The 17,171-nt window shown below is 39.6% G+C and overlaps 1 protein-coding gene across 5 annotated transcripts in view; it reads left to right on the forward strand.

Annotated features, from left to right (window-relative positions):
* INTS13 (integrator complex subunit 13) overlaps positions 1 to 17,171 on the forward strand; it is a gene marked incomplete at its 5' end in the record, with an annotated part of 29,780 nt that overhangs the window by 742 nt on the left and 11,867 nt on the right. For 2 of the 5 annotated variants that reach the window (XM_083701448.1, XM_083701447.1), the window contains 10 exons: positions 4,739 to 4,970; positions 7,337 to 7,411; positions 10,376 to 10,578; positions 11,260 to 11,340; positions 12,404 to 12,494; positions 13,254 to 13,382; positions 13,523 to 13,546; positions 15,303 to 15,387; positions 16,260 to 16,349; positions 16,976 to 17,065. In XM_083701448.1, coding sequence (XP_083557574.1) covers positions 4,746 to 4,970; positions 7,337 to 7,411; positions 10,376 to 10,578; positions 11,260 to 11,340; positions 12,404 to 12,494; positions 13,254 to 13,382; positions 13,523 to 13,546; positions 15,303 to 15,387; positions 16,260 to 16,349; positions 16,976 to 17,065 — 1,093 coding nt within the window. Of the gene's footprint in view, positions 1 to 215; positions 397 to 4,738; positions 4,971 to 7,336; positions 7,412 to 10,375; positions 10,579 to 11,259; positions 11,341 to 12,403; positions 12,495 to 13,253; positions 13,383 to 13,522; positions 13,547 to 15,302; positions 15,388 to 16,259; positions 16,350 to 16,975; positions 17,066 to 17,171 lie in introns of those variants that run through there. The other 3 variants (XM_083701444.1, XM_083701445.1, XM_083701446.1) reach the window with 3 other exon arrangements.

Below are 17,171 nucleotides of genomic sequence, written 5' to 3' on the forward strand. Positions count from 1 at the left end.
CCCCATTTGAATGGCAGCAATGCCCTTTCACTTTGCGGGGACCAAAGCCCCTGTGGCTCCTATGGCCACAGATGTCCGTTAGCAGCCAGAACTTTAGCACTGCAGCGAGCGGGATCTGCAGCGCTCACCTTCCCTGCGTTTCCCCGCCTTGTTTTTCGAAAGGAGCCAGCGCATTGGCTGGAGCCCTACTCTTGCCTTTCTTGCCTCTATGAAACCGGAGGCTCTCGCGATGTTTCAAGGGAGCCGCCGCGGAAAAGGCGAGGGCGGCTGGGCCGGCTCCGAGCAGGGGGAAGGCGAGGCGAGTCCCAGGGCGGCCGAAGCCTCTTCCGCTTTCGTAACCTACCTGCCCCTCGGTGCGGCTGGACTTCGGGAGGACGGCCGATGTCAGGAGCCACAGTAAGAAACACCCTTGAGGCCCGAAACTGCCCCCTCAGAGCCCCCTGTCGCGCCCTCTCCTCGGCTGCTGCACGCGAACCCCGTGAGCCCCAGCGGGACTCGGGCACGAGCCTCCAAATGCTGCTTTTCGATAAAACCCGCGCGAATTAAACACCTTTTATTTATTAAATTTGTATATCGCCCTTTAGTAGATCTCAGGGCGCTTCACGGCATAGAAATACAATATATGAACACAAGATACGTAATAAAAGCAAGAACAAAAACAAAACAAAAACTCCCCCCCCCCAACACATTTAAAAAGGCTGTGGGATATTCGTCAGCCAAAAGGCCTGATGGAAGAAGAATGCTTTTTACCTAAAGGTAAAGGTGTATAATGAAGGCCTCAGGTGAGCCTCATTGCAAAGAGCATTCCACAGATGGGGAGCCACTGCAGAAAAAGGCTGATTTTCGTGTGGCTGCCCTCTGGAGCTCTCGTGCAGGAGGCATTTGGATAGGTTGGAGGATCTGCATAGGTGTTACTCGGTTGCCTGGCGCCCAGGGTCAGCTCAGGGCATTTTGGCATCTGAGGCAAACCCCCAACTTGTGCTGCTCTCGTCCCCACCAGGGGGGCAGGGGCCAGGGAAGATCTGCATAAGAAACAACTGCCCCAGTGGACCCTGCCGCCTGAGGCACTCTCCTTGCCTCTTCTCATGGGTGGGCAGGCCCTGATTGAGCCAAAGATTAAACACGCACTGTGATTCCTTTCCCCCTAGCTCAATGGAGCAGTCTTTTGTAATTCTGCAAGCTGGAGAATTCTGCCATCACTACCAGCCCTAGAGACAACTGCTTGCAAGAGCCACAAAAGAACACATTCTTTTCCTACCTACATTTAAAACAGCAACAACAACTTGCTAACTAACTCAATAAAGAGTTTCCACTGAAGGGAGAGGGGCTTCTATCCTAGAAATCCTCATGCAGAAGCAAATTGTGTGGAAGTTCACGATTTTTAAATAATCCCAATTCTTAACTCATTTGGGGCTTCCCCCCCCTTCAGCTGCTGACTTTTCAGAGTTTTAGGTGAATGGGCATGTGACCTATAAACAGAAGCATATATCTACAAACAGTTTTTTATTGTCTTTTTGGTGGGGGGGGGGGTTTGAGAAAGAATGACGATTAGAATCATAGAATTGTAGAATTGGTAGGGATCCTGAGGGTCATCTAGTCCAGTCCCTTGCAATGCAGGAATCTCAACCAGATCACTATCAACATGGCTTGGGTTTTGACATCTTCAAAATCTGTTGAAAGGGGATTGTAGTTCTTCGTTTCACACAGATTGTTTTCATAAGTTTGAAATCTATTGATCAGTTCTTTAGAAGAATAATTACGTATTATTATTAGTTGAGCACTGCTTACCCCTCATAAATTGAAGAAATGTTTAGGATGAGATGGAAAACAAATTGGTTGTCTTTAGCACTGAGTAAAAGTGTCACATTTTTCATAATCTTGTGAGAGATGTGATGCATGGAAAAGCAATATTATGCAGTGTTAATTGGGACAAGAATAAAAGTGCAACAGTACTGAACAAAGTTTCTTAATTTAAATATTATGAGCTAACTATTTGAGAAGCCATTTCTGCACCTGCCAACTAATACACTAAAATGATTCATCTAAAACGGGCACCCCCAAACTCAGCCCTCCAGATGTTTTGGGATTACAATTATCATCATCCCTGACCACTGGTCCTGTTAGCTAGGGATGATGGGAGTTGTAGTCCAAAAACATCTGGAGGGCTGAGTTTGGGGGTGCCTGATCTATAACATCTGAAGGTTCATAGTAAGATGGAAACATTCATAAATATCTTATAGTCCTAATAAATGTGGATAGTGGTATTTGTGTCTTTAAAAGCATTACTGACTTGGAAACCTACATTGGATCCCATTTGAAGGAAATGCCCTTGACATACCAAGCATGATTTTTTGGAATGAAGCAAATCACAACATAAAACTGTGCCCAGGGGTAGTGCTTTGTTTCTCCCCAGCACAAGCAGGAAGGAGCAAATCAACCCATCCTAGAAAATCATTACTGTTTACTGTATTGTGCAAATGGGGGCACTGTACGTATTTGCTTTTTTCAAAACAATTACTGAACCACACATCAAAAGAAGCAGGAAAGGATTGTCAATAGGTACACTGCAAAAGTGCATCAAAAGAAGTACAGTCATACCTGGGTGACAGACAATTCAGGTTGCGGACTGCCGAAACCTGGAAGTACTGGAACGGGTTACTTCCGGGTTTCGGCGGTTGCACATGTACAGAAGCTGCAGAAGCGCTAAATTGCGCTATGCACAGAAGTGCCGGATCGCAACCCACGCATGCGCAGACGTGCCGCTGCGGGTTGTGGAGGCTGCAGGTTGCAAACGTGCATCCCGCAAGGATTACGTTCGCAATCCGAGCGTCCACTGTATTTTCACAACTACACTATTTTTAATATATAAAAATTTTATTAGCATTTTTGCATACGGCTCAGAAAGGACATAAAAAGAAAGAAAAAGGGACCCCCCCCAAAAAAAAATAAGAACAAAGAACAAAACTCATAAGGACTCCCCTTCTTCTCCTTCACTGGTTTCTTTTGTTTTCTACCCCTTTTGCATATTCTAAATTCCCTAATTCTACTCTTTTTGCGCTTTATCTCCTGCTTTCTCTTACACTGCTGAATTTATTCAAGTCCTGCTAATCTGTTCACCTGTTTATACTGATTTTAAAAATACCGTATTTTTCGCTCTATAACACGCACCTGACCATAACACGCACATCGTTTTTAGAGGAGGAAAACAAGGGAAAAAACATTCTGAATGAAACAGTGGATGTATCATTTTTGTGCTTCATGCTGTGGCCACAGACATGTGATCTGATGGTGAATTTGGGCTGACCCAATGCAAAAATCCTGAGAATCCCTGTGCATCCATGGTTTGTAACCACGTTTTTGCACCATTGCAGCCCCAGGCAACAGTGGGTGCGTGATTTTTGGGGGGCAGGCTGTAGCCATGGACATGCTATGTGATCTGATGGTGAATTTGGGGTGACCCAATGCCAAAATCCTGAGAATTCCTGTGGATCCATGGTTTGTAACCATGTTTTTGCACCATTGCAGCCCCAGGCAACAGTGGGTGTGTGATTTTTGGGGGGCAGGCTGTAGCCATGGACATGCTATGTGCTCTGATGGTGAATTTGGGCTGACCCAATGCAAAGATCCTGAGGATCCATGTGGATCCATGGTTTGTAACCACATTTTTGCACCATTGCAGCCCCAGGCAACAGTGGGTATGTGATTTGGGGGGGGGGGCAGGCTGTAGCCATGGACATGCTATGTGATCTGATGGTGAATTTGGGGTGACCCAATGCCAAAATCCTGAGAATCCCTGTGGATCCATGCTTTTTAACCACATTTTTGCACCATTGCAGCCCCAGGCAACAGTGGGTGCGTGATTTTTTTGGTGCAGGCTGTAGCCATGGACATGCTATGTGATCTGATGGTGAATTTGGGGTGACCCAATGCAAAGATCCTGAGGATCCATGCTTTGTAACCACATTTTAAGTGGGGAGCGAAGGAAAAACAAAGAAGGGACATTAGAGGGGTGTGCAGAGAAGCAGCTGGCTAAGAATGCAGGAGAGGGATTTAACGGGAGGGAGGAAAGAAAGGCAAAAGTTTCCCCCCACCCAAGCCAGCCATCTCTCTCTCTCTCTCTCTTTCTCTCTCTCTCCCCCTCCCTCCCTCCCTCCCTCCCCCTCTCTCTCTCCCTCCCCCCTCTCTCTCTCCCTCCCCCTCCCCCCTCTCTCTCTCCCTTCCCCCCTCTCTCTCCCTCTCCCGCAGCAGCACCGGAGCTTGCCTGGAGGGGAGGGGCTTTCCCTGCTCTTTGTTCCGTTTCAGCAAACACAGCAACGAAACAGAGGGGGGGTGGGCAGTAAGACCCTGAGGCAGAATGCAGGAAAGCAGCCGCTTCCTCTTTTCAGGTTTCGCTTCTCTGTGCAGCGTGCAGCGCCGCAATTTGATTTTTGCATGATTTTTCGGCTCCAGGGACCACACATTCGCTCTATAACACGCACAGACATTTCCCCTTCCTTTTTAGAAGAAAAAATCTGTGTGTTATAGAAGGAAAAATACGGTACCTTACAAACATTTCCCAATCATTTTTGTATTTTTTATTCACATCTTCACTTTTAGGCTTGCTTATGAGGCTACATTCCTATAGTCACTTGCTGGAAGTAAGCGTCATTGAACTCTAGGAATTATGTCTGAATAGATATGTATGATTGTGCTGAAATTTGCATAGTGTTTTACTAATTCTGTTATTCATTTCTTGTAGGAAGAAAATGAAACTTTTTTCAGAATCACACAAAACAGTTTTTGTGGTGGATCACTGCCCTTATATGGCAGAATCTTGCAGACAACATGTTGACTTTGATATGTTAATGAAGAATCGGACCCAAGGAATCATACCTCTTGCACCTATATCACGATCGCTATGGACCTGTTCAGTGGAATCATCCATGGAATATTGTAGAATAATGTTTGATATATTCCCCTTTAAAAAACTAGTAAGTGACAGGTAAAATTATATTTTGTATTTAGGGGAGTCTACACTAATAGTGCATCATAACTATGTTTACTCTTGAGTTCTGTAGGATTTATACTTTAGTGGTCGTGATTGCAGTTTAGTGCTTCTTGAAATTTGCAATCTTGATCTTTGGCCACCTTATGCAGTTGCACAATTTGTTGTTGGTCTTTTGATTTTAGTATTGTGTAAAGTACAGTTGTGCCTGCATTTACATTGGTGCCTAAGACAAAATTGCTGAAACTGAAGATAGTGAGAGATACAGAAGAGATGATGAGTAAGTTTGCAAAGGTATGGAAGTAACCATATTTTGTAAAGAATTGGTAGCCATGGTAAGCTCAACCCATTCCATAGCCATGGGGACATTGTATTAGTAGAAACTGGCAACTCTTTCATTTTATTTTCTAAAAATCACTGAATAGAAATCTGTATTTTGAATTTGGTACTTGCTACCACATTTTTCTTCACACTTAAGAAATACAATTAGTTACAGCTTTCAGTAATGATTGGCATGCAATTCACTGCACATCCTGTGCATACCTTGGGGATATTGCAGGTTTGGTTCCAGACCACTGCGATAAAGTGAATATTGCAATAAAGTGTGTCATACATTTTTTGTTTGTTTCCCAGTGCAATTGAAGTTATGTTTACACTATACTGTAGTCTCTTAAGCCCAGCCACCCTGGCTGTAGGGGTGGGCAGCGAAAAACCAGCCACTTTCACTCCCATGGCCAGAAGTGGGGTGGCTTCCCTCCCCTGGAAGCAGCCAGGGTGCCTGTGGCTGCCCCCATGTCCTTGTGAGGAGCAGTATCTGTGAGGCACAATAAAGCAATGCATGATAAAACAAGGGATGCCTGTACTCAGAATTATTCCACTATGTTCAATGAGGCGTCCTCCCCTGTTAGTCCCTTTCATTATTTTTTTAATGTTCATATTGTGCTTGGATTTTAATAAAATGATATGGTAAGGTGATTTAACAAAATTATATAAAATATAATAAAAACAGATGAAATTAATAAAATTAATTTCATATACTAACAGAAATAAAAATAAAATGAAATAAGAATAACATAATTCAGAATAAAAACATTAGCATTGCTGTACTAAAGTTCCAGACCACCCCCCTCACTGTAGTTGTTTAGATGAAGGGTTTGGCGTATTAAAAGTGGCAATACCTTTCTCATTTTAGATTCTCTGCAGCAATTTATCTTTGCCAGCTGAATATTCTAAAGTAGAATAATTAGACCTTTACTACCTACAGTCATACAGCTATTGGTAGAGGCAAATTCAAATTATCCATTGTGATTAATGGGACTTCTTACTATTAGATTTTACAGTGTGTGTATAAGCTTTCAGAGCTTCAACTTCTCTTTCTGATAGGAGTTACATTCATTTAACTAGTTATTATTGACACATCACTTGAAGGAATAACAGAGGTTATTTTTTAAAAAAATCAACTCAATTTTTTATGAAACATAGGTGACACAATGACTTTTTTTAGCTTTTAACATAATGGTCTGGTTTGTATAACATGCTCAGTGAAACCTTGGCTTATTGAGATCTCCTATGCTCACAAAAGCTTTGCTGCTCCCTGATCCTTTTTTTTTAAACTATTAACTGTTTTCTTGGTTTACAACGGTATGTGCATTGTCTTTTTTCATGTTGTGTTTTCTACAGATCAATTACATTTGTTGGGAGACATTAGTATTGTATACAGTATAAGGTTGGAGAAGAAAAGAGAGGGGTACTGGGGTGGCAAAACATATTATTTTACTTAATATATGTGTGGGGTTTTTGTCACCATCACTTGGGTAGGTTCCCCCCCCCCCCATTCGCTTCGTTATTTCTTGGTAGTGAGAGAGGTGGGGGGAGCAGGGTGTGATTGGTTGTCTTTAGTTGGCTGCAGTGAGATTTGTTTGCGGGGGGGGGGGGGGGGAATTGTTGGATCAAGTTAGATTAGGGCTTGACATAGCGTGCTGCCCAAACTGGGATTTGTGGTTAGGTTTTCTCCTCCTCAGACTTTGTGGTTACAGGTTGCTATTCATGAGAGTTAAACCAAGAGTTAAACATTGATGCAGTGCAGCAGCAAAGGGACCTGGGAGGAGCAAAGCAGGTCCAAGATTCTCTGTGCACACTTATGCTAAGCCAAGCTTTGGCTTAGTGTGTTATGTGAACCAGCCAGATGTGATGTTCTACGCATCTTCAGCTCATCTTTTTGTAATACCATTATAATTTGTTGGGAGGAACTTGAAGATTCAGCACGTGTTCCCTGACCCTATGGTTAGTGTTAATTGTTACAGTATCAAGATTTAAAAATGTTTTCTTAAGCTGTGTTTTGTAAATTTTCAGGTGAACTTCATTGTAAGTGACTCTGGAGCAAATGTCTTAAACTCTTGGAACCAAGAAGATCAAAGTTTGCAAGAGGTATGATTTTTCTTAGGGTTAAGGGCAGATAATAAATTATAGTAACTAAGATCCCAGGGTAGATTACAACATTAAAACACAATATTAAAAACAGTTTAAAACAACTTACAATCACAAAAATAAGGTGGGTCCTAAAAATGATTTATAGAGCTACCCTTAACTATTTGCTGGAGAGCCAGAATGTAGGAAGGGCCTACATAGATGCAAGTTATTTCTTCACCCTATCCTGTATTCATCTTTTGGGGATATTGAGTCACCATGAAGTCTTATTCCTTTCCTCTTTCAATTGATTTGTTTACCGTAATTTTCGCTCTATAACACACAGATTTTTTCTCCTAAAAAGTAAGAGGAAATGTCTGTGCGTGTTATTGAACGAATGTGTGGTCCCTGGAGCTGACTCGCTCGAGCGCAGAGGCAAAAATAAGATCGTGTGGACGGGCGGAGGGAAGGCGGAAGCTGCTGCTTTCCTGCATTCTGCCTCAGGGTCTTACTGCCCACCCGCTTCTGTTTCTGTTGCTGCGTTTGCTCAAACTCAACAAAGAGCAGGGAATCCCCTGCCCTCCTGGCAAGCAGAGGGTTAAGGAAAGGATCACGTCCTTCCTTCTAATTCTTTCCTAGTCACACTGCGCGCAGGCTCCAGCCCACCACCTCCTCCTCTCTGTGCTCTAAGGTGGGGGGGGGGAGAGAGAGAGAGAGAGAGAGAGAGGGCTGGCTTGGGTGTGGGGGGGGGAACTTTTGCCTTCCTTTCCTCCCTCCCGTTAAATCCCTCCCCTGCATTCTTAGCCAGCTGCTTTTCCACACACCCCTCTCGTGCTCCTTGTCCCTTCTGTGTTTTTCCTTCCCTCCCCATTTAAAACGTGGTGACAAAGCACGGATCCACATGGATCCTCAGGATTTTTGCATTGGGTCACCCCAAATTCACCATCAGCTCACATTACATGTCCATGGCTACAGCCTGCACCAAACAAATCACGCACGCACTGTTGCCTGGGGCTGCAATGGTGCAAAAAATGTGGTTTCAAAGCATGGATCCACAGGATTTTTGCATTGGGTCACCCCAAATTCACCATCAGATAACATAGCATGTCCATGGCTACAGCCTGCACCAAAAAAATCACGCACCCACTGTTGCCTGAGGCTGCAATGGTGCAAAAACGTGGTTTCAAAGCATGGATCCACATGGATCCTCAGGATTTTTGCATTGGGCTACCCCAAACTCACCGTCAAATCACATGTCTGTGGCCACAGCATGAAGCACAAAAATGATACATCCACCGTTTCATTCAGAATTTTTTTTCTTGTTTTCCTCCTCTAAAAACTATGTGTGTGTTATGGTCAGATGCGTGTTATAGAGCGAAAAATACGGTAGTCCAATACTGAAATAGAATCAGCCTACTATTTGAGTTTTTTCAAAGGTCTGACTGAGGCTACTGCAGATAGTGGAGTTGAATTTGAATTAAACTGTAGATAGCTTGCAGTACAGTATAATAATTGGCATCCAGTGCAGATGCCAGCCATTTTTTGCGCTTAGGTGGTTCATGATGAAAAGGGGGACATACAGACATATGTGGTGGGAGTGTTCAAAAATACAAAAATTCTGGGGAAATATCTTTGCAGACATATTTCATTTCAAGGCAGACAGTTCCTATGTCCCCAGGACTGGCATTGCTTAATTTGTATAGTCAGGGCTCACCAAGAATTAGAAATAAAGATCTTATAACCCGTTTATTGACCACGGCAAGAACAACCATAGCCAGAACATGGAAAACATTGCAACTGTGGCTAAGTGGTATTAAGCGGTCTGGCTGATAGCTTTGTTGGAAAAGCTAACATGGAAACTGCAGGTAGCAAGAGGTCAAAAGAAAAACGATTTTATTGAACGCATAGGTAGTGAGGAACATGCGGGAGTAGTGTTTGGGGGGGAGTAACATAGTTTGGAACACCTGAAATATACATTTTAACCATTCAAATTGTTGCAGATATAATGTATTCCTTTTTAATGAGATTGGAACACATGACATGTTATTTTATGGTTTTTAAGATTATGAGAATGTTTGAAATATATACTGTGGCAAATAAACTATTTTTAAATGAAAATAATAATAACAAGCAGCCAATTGAGTTCTTACTTGATCATATTTGACCAGTGAACATCCCAACCCTGTTCAGTATTGTGTATCTGAAATATTTAAAATATTTTTTAAAATAACAAAGGATTACATCAAAAAGTTCTCTTCCTCCAATGAAAGGAGTCCTTTTCCAACGGAGGAAGAGAATCTTTGGCTCCAGCCCATATCTATTATCTATGGGACTGAGAACTAGTCTCTAGCACATCCCTACATATTATTATGCTATGCTTCAAAAGAAAGTTTCATCAGCAAAGTCTAGGAATAATTCATCATTAATGGGAAAATCAAATTTCCTTCTAATTTCATGACAGGCAAAGAGAGAGATTCCAAATATAAAAGTGATGGAAAGCAAATACGACCTGGATTAATGGTTAAAATGTTATTTATAGAGCACAAATTTTAAATGGGAAGAAATTTTTTGTATTAAAGATTGTCAGGGTTTCATTGGGTTTGTTCTATTAATTTTTCATTGTTATTGGCTACGGCTGCAATCTAACCCCACTTTTCCGAGAGTAAGCTCCATTAACATTCACTAGGAGTTACTTTTGAGTAGCCATGGTTAGGCACTTTATGGAAAAATAATTTGTTTGGGGTCATAGCAGTTTATATCCCTAGAGATTAATGATCTAGCTATTTGTAGACATATGCAGACAAAATGTGCATTGTTATTTTAAGAGGATAATAGACCTAGATGCTTTATAGCAATATAGTATAGTGGAAAACCTCTGGAACTTTTCTTGTCAATGTGCTTTTGTGTATGGAATAACTTGTTTTTGTGACATGATCTCTTCAGTAATAAGAACTAGGATTGCAACAAAACTTTTTTTTAAATCAGTTAATGGCCGCTTTAGCAGCTGTTGGACCTCCAAATCCTCGTGCAGACCCTGAATGCTGCAGTATACTTCATGGCTTAGTTGCAGCAGTAGAGGCACTCTGCAAAATTACTGAATACCAACATGAGGCCCGAACCTTATTAATGGAGAATGCTGACCGTGTTGGAAACAGAGGACGAATAATCTGTATTACTAACGCAAAGAGGTTTGTAGCACCTCCTGTATTAATGTAACAATTTTATAACTTAGCAAAGCTTTTTAGGTTCTGTTTTACCTGTAAGACTTCTTGCATATTAATATATTGGTGGAAGACTGCTGAAAAATTAACCCATGTTCAGAGTCTGACAGTGACCATCTGTGTTGCTACAGAGGTGAGTAGAGGGGAAGTAGAAAGTATGGCAAGCATCATGTGTCTCTTGCAAAATTAGAGTAAATTGTCAAATGCCTGTTTCTCTTAGCTGTCCTCATAAGGAGGGAAATGCACTTCTATTTTGCAAACCGTGGAATAGAGAAATAAATAAATAAATAGTCCAGTAGCTTCTTAGAGACCAACTAAGTTGGTTCTGGTCTCGAAGGTTCTCCTGGACAATTTATTTATTTATTTGTTCTGAATATAAGCTTTCGTGTGCATGCACACGTCTTCAGATAATAAAGACCGGAATTCCTATATGAACTATGGCTCTCAAGTTCTTTAAAATGTTTTTATCCAAAATTATAGAATGTAGCACATAGAGGTACACAGTATATAATTTTAGCAGTTAGAATAACAATACTACAGTATCATCATTGTAAATACCAGTTGTAATAATAAATGAATTATTATATTTTCTCATGATAGTTGATTTTCAATAATTGTTTCTAAGATAAATGTGTTCCTCCATTCCAGTGACAGCCATGTACGAATGCTTGAGGAGTTTGTCCAGGAAACGATACATGAACACAACAAACTAGCAGCTAATTCAGATCAGTAAGTATGCAGACTAGTTATTCCATTTGAATGCATAATTTTATTGAATTCTGTATTTGTGGTGCAAAAAATGGAATTTGTGAGACCTTTTGGGGCTGTGGCTCAGTGTAAAGCACACGCTTTTCATGCAAAAGCTTCCTGGTTTAATCCCTTGCATCTGTAGAAAGGGGTAAGAGAGGTTTCTGTCTGAAACTCTAAGAAAGTCATTGGCAGTCAATGTGGATATTACTGAATTAAATGGTTCAGTGGACTGAAGTTATAAGACAGCATTCCTATGCTCCTAGGTGAGAGAATGATGAGAGTGTCTTGCATGGAGTTTGTTTTTACTAAAACCTTATTTTCACCTTTCATTAGCATATTTTACAAGCATTGTGAGAAGCATCTTGTACTCTGCGCCCAATCTATTTCCCATGTATTGTGAGATATGGTAGTCAAGTATTCTCTAGTGAGAAAAAGTGGGGCAGATTGTGTGCAAAGCATCTGGAATATTCCTTGCAGTAAGAAATTCTTAGGTATACTACATGTAGTCCATTTGTTCATGAGAGTAGGTGAGCAAACAAAAGCCCAAAGATACCTTATATTTGGGAATGACTCTTCTCTATTAAAAGACTGCACTAAAGCTTCCTTAAGCACATAAAACCACACACTCCTGACTCAATGGAAACGAGAGTATATTGCATGAAATCATGTTGCTATCCTATTTTGGAGAATTTGAACAATTTACGGGTTCAGACAAGAAAAATGGGCCATAATAATTTTTGTTAACATTTTTGGCTTACAATTGGCACATACAAACAATATATCTGGCATCATCATGGCCATCTAGTACAAGTTACAAATCTTTAAAATTTAAATTGTGTGTTTTAGTTACAGGAAATGGAAGCGTGATCCTGAAAGTATATCAAGAAATTGAAAATTGCAGTGTGCTAACTGTACTATACTACAATCAGTGCTTTTGTCTGGCTTCATATTCATGAAATAAGTTAAAAGTTTCTGAATGCTAGGTATTGTGCAGTTGATGTGGCATTACTGCCTTGGTAACAGAATGCTTTGTGCTTTTTAGTCTTATGCAGATCCAGAGATGTGAGCTGGTCTTAATTCACACTTACCCTGTTGGTGAGGAAAGTCTTGTGTCGGATCATCTTAAAAAAGAGGTAAGGCTCTTAAATTACTGCATAACTTTATATAGCACTTTGTGTGTTTAGAATTTTATCTCGGTGTTTATGCTGCATACATGTAAAATTAAATATTTTTTGTTAATAGGAAAATGTTGGTACTGTAGTGGAGTAAAAGAAATGACTTGCCTCCAGCACACAAAGCCCACAATTTACATGGGCATTATGTTCTGGAGTGATAAAACCAAAATCACATATAGTCAAGACACATTGGGTTAAATGGATTGCCAGTCTTCTTTCCTGGATGCCTTCCCTTTTCCAGCCTCTTTAAAAAAATATTTTCATTTTTATTTGCCAAGCACATAAACTGAATACACACAAGTTAAAAGTGCATAAATTGTGAGATTAAAGTAATATGTAAAGATGGGTTTCACATAATCCAGGATTTAATTCCATGCTTTTATACTATCTGCCAGAAACTTATTGGGCTAAAGAAGTTGGCTATCCTTCACCAATCTGACAATGAGAACTTTGCGTGAATGGGATCTGTATGAATGAGTGAGTCCTGGAAGAGGGTATAGTTTCAGAGGGTATATTATATATAAAAGACTAGGACCACATTTTCAGAGATTTATCTGTGAATATAAGATTATACATTTTAACAGATTGGCCATTCACTAGATAAAAAATTTCCTGTTCTTATCTAGATATTCTTACTGAAGTATATGCTGCCATACCATAATTGCTGCTACTGAGTATTCTGTGTGTGTATGTGTGTATTTGTCTTTTTTTAAAAAGCTCTCTCCTGTCTTAACCAGCGAAGTACATAGTGTTCGGGCTGGACGGCATCTGGCCACCAGACTGAATGTTTTAGTACAGCAGCATTTTGATCTGGCTTCAACCACTATAACTAACATCCCCATGAAGGTAAGGTTGTGTCAGCAGCTCTGTGCTGAAGTAGCTGCACCGTTTCTTTTAAATTTGTTTAATGGTTTTAATGTTTATTTAATGATATTTTTACATTTGTTTTTTTCTCTCCATATCATATTTTTTCTGTTTTTTATTAGCCCACATTCAATGTCTGTGACCAGGTTAGTAAATTTTATGAAGGAGAAAAAAAGGATCACAGAACAAAATGACTTTTCAGCAATTCATTCAATTATGAAAGTAGTATTTGTTTTCCTTTATTTTACATAAATGTAGTCTAGTTAGCTTCAAATTACTTTGTCTGTGATTCTTTTGTTTTTAATACATGTGTTAGAAATTTCTGCCCCTTGTGCATTTTAGTGGCATAGTGAGCCTTTCTTTCCTCTGTGTCATTTCCATGCATTCCTTCCAACATAAAGGTGTTTGTAACAAGTAGAAGAAACACACAGGAGTTAAAAAATAAATCCCAAGCCATTTAGTGCTATTTCAGCAAGAAAGGTAGAAACAGGAAAACAATTTTGATGAGATATTCAAAAAAATGTGGCCCTTTACCTGGCTTTGACATTCTCCCTACTAATACTTAGTACAATCCTATGCATGTTTACTCAGAAGTATATCTCACTGTGTTCATAGGGGCTTACTCCCTAGTAAGCATGTTTAGGATTGCAGCCCTAGTGGGGGGTTTCCTTTTATTATTGGCCTTACTTGGCCCTGCAGTGGCCAATGGAGAAACCTGTCCTCCTTATTAGCCTGAAATTTCAATTATATGTTGTAATTGAGCACTATTTGGAAAGAACATACCCAGTATTTGTATTGGTTAAAAGAATGCACAAAAGGAAAAGCATTGTAACACTAATAAACAGTGGGGTTTGTGTGTGGTTGTTGTTGTTTTTGCTGAACATTAATTGTACTGCCTGGATTGTGTAACCTAAGGCAGCAGTTACATTTTTTTGTGAATGATGCACCCTGGCCATTTGAATTAAACCTCAGTGAACCATCGCATACAATGTTTTATGTTTGCAAATACCTTGTTTGCAACTCACTGACCTGTGTGCTGCTGCTATGCTTTCTCTTCTTGCCTTTTGTTGTTTCTAGTAATAGTATATATGTTGGGTTCCCTTTGTATTATTTATTCAAAAACAAGTCCTAGTGAATTTCTTTTGCTAATCTGCCATATGTGGTGTTTGCTAATCTGCCTCAACTATTTAAAAGTTGGTGTTTCCTTTTATCTTTTTACCCTTCTGCATGCAGTTTGAACCATAGTAGCTGCTAATCCAGCTGTGGAAGCCGGATAAGACTATGTGTGATTTCTCTTCTTAACCTGAAGTGAAAGAAATCCCCATAAAATGAGAAATGGCTGCACTTGCTGATGGTGGTGTTATAATCATAATTACTGTTCATTGCTTATGAAATGAAAATGCTTCCCTGTTGGATAACTTATCTCTGAATGGAAGTGGGTGTTGGATCGGTTTTTATATTGCATTCCTACTTAATTTTATGTGTAGAAATAAACAAGGACAAGGCTATTGAATGAACTCACATCTTAATTTGGCATTGGATTTTGAACATTCATTGTAGTTATTTTTAAAAAGTAATCTAAATAAAGTAATTGAAGGATACAAGCATGTGTGCTTACTGGAAGTAAGCCTCATTAAACACAGTGGGATTTACTTTAGAGAAAACATGCATAAGATTGTTCTGTTTATGATTATAAGCTGCTAGATCGTTAAAGAAGTCAATAACTCAATAAATTTCCTCAATTCCAACTCATTAATGCTTTCATGTCTAAGTGTTCTTTTTCCTTTTGCAGTCTTATATTGAAAGGCAAAACATAAAATTATCCTTGTATTCTTTTGTTTCTTTTTTTAAACTAATCTTCTTTCACACACACACGTGTGTGTGTGTGTGTTTCTTTAAAAGGAAGAGCAGCATGCCAATACATCTGCCAATTATGATGTGGAACTACTTCATCACAAGGAAGCACACGTAGACTTTTTAAAAAGTGGTAAGTAGAGCAAATAATATAGATAATATATAATAATATAATCTGAGATATAATATAGTTACAACTGTGTGGATATTAAGGCTGTTTTGTATTTTGGGACTGCTTTTAGAATTTATGATTTTTTGAAAGCTTATTGGTTAACTTCTATGGAGCTTCTTGCACAAGCCAAAACCCTCCTCCAATTTCCCATCTTCAGCTCCATATCCCGTATTGTTCCAAGGGTTCCCAACTGTTGAGTGTGGCTTCTTTGCTGGGATCTAAAAGGCTGGTGTAGGAAGAATAGGTGGGAAAGCTCTATTTACTCAGCAGAACTCTACTTATTGTTCATTTGGATATTTTTTATTAAAGATTTTCTTGGGTTACAAAAGTATGTGCATTGTCTCTGTTTGCAGGTCATAGTCTTTTCTACAAATTTGTTACGTTTGATCTGAGACATTAATGCTGTATGCAGTATAAGGTTAGGGGAGAAGACCCTCTCTCTGGTCCCAGCTGTATCAATTCAGGGTTGATACCCAACAATGGAAGGCACACAAGTTGCCTCAGTTATGTACATAATTACAGGTATAGAAGGTGTGAAAATGAATTTTTAAAATAGGAAAGATGATGCAATTTAAATGTTGAGGAAAACTGAAAGTTTTTGGAGCTAAAAATAATACCAGGGATCTAGTACAGATATAGCAATTATAGGGCAGAGTATTGCTTTGAAGATGTCAAAGTAGGATTTCAATGGATTTGAAAGAGTTAATCACCCAACAAGGTGACAGGCAAATGAATTGGTTGTGATATTCATTTGCTATTGTATATTGACTTCTATTATTTTCCGTGTTTTACTAAATTGTGTACTTACATTTATCTCAAATGTTGTTTTGCAGGTGATAATCATATGGGTGGTAGTAGCAAAGAAGGTACATTAAAAGAAACTGTAACTTTAAAATGGTGTACACCAAGAACAAACAGTGTTGGTAGGTGCCCCTTTTCTCTCTCTCAGATATGTCCATGAACTGCATAATGCTAACAATATTGTTTCTTCTTTTCCTCCACCTTGCTGTTTTTTGTTGATCATGCATTGCACAGAGTCAGGAGACCTGTGCCACATTAATTTGTTTTAAATATGATCTTTGTTTCATGACTGAATTCCTATAATTTTGTGAGTTTTAATTAAAAAGAGAGAGAGGGTCAAAATAACTTAAAATTATCAGATATACACTGCAGTAAATGAGTGTTGAATGGAGACTATGTGAGCTTACATGAAAGCGTCATCTCAAAACGATGTTGAAGAATGTGCAGAAATGAACCATATACGCTTAGAAGTTATTATTTTGCTGGGGAGCATATGAAAGCCCCTGTTAGTGCACAACTGAATGACATGTTCTTCATGTATGTGTGCACGAAGGTCAGTGTTTGCTTTTGCTTTTATACCACTTACATTTCCACCAATATCGGTTTTGCTTGTTTTGCAGTGTGGTTAATGTTCATTACATTCTATGGTGTTTAATTTAATTAGTTTGTTTTATGAATTAGGTATTTTTTTCTGTATTGTAATCAAACTAAAGTTTCTCTTCCTCTCCCCCCCTTTCCCCCCCTTTAGAACTTCATTATTGTACTGGAGCTTTCAGAATATCACCTGTAGATGTAAATAGTCGGCCTTCTTCTTGCCTTACCAACTTTCTCCTTAATGGTAAAATACTTTCTGGCTAAAAACTCAGAAAAAATATATTTTATTTTAATTGTTCTGGATTCAGGTTTGAACTCAGAGCTATAGAATGTGAAATCTAACCTAGTGA

This window comes from Podarcis gaigeae (assembly GCF_964106915.1).
Source record: "Podarcis gaigeae genome assembly, chromosome: 10".
Taxonomy (NCBI): Eukaryota; Metazoa; Chordata; class Lepidosauria; order Squamata; family Lacertidae; genus Podarcis; species Podarcis gaigeae.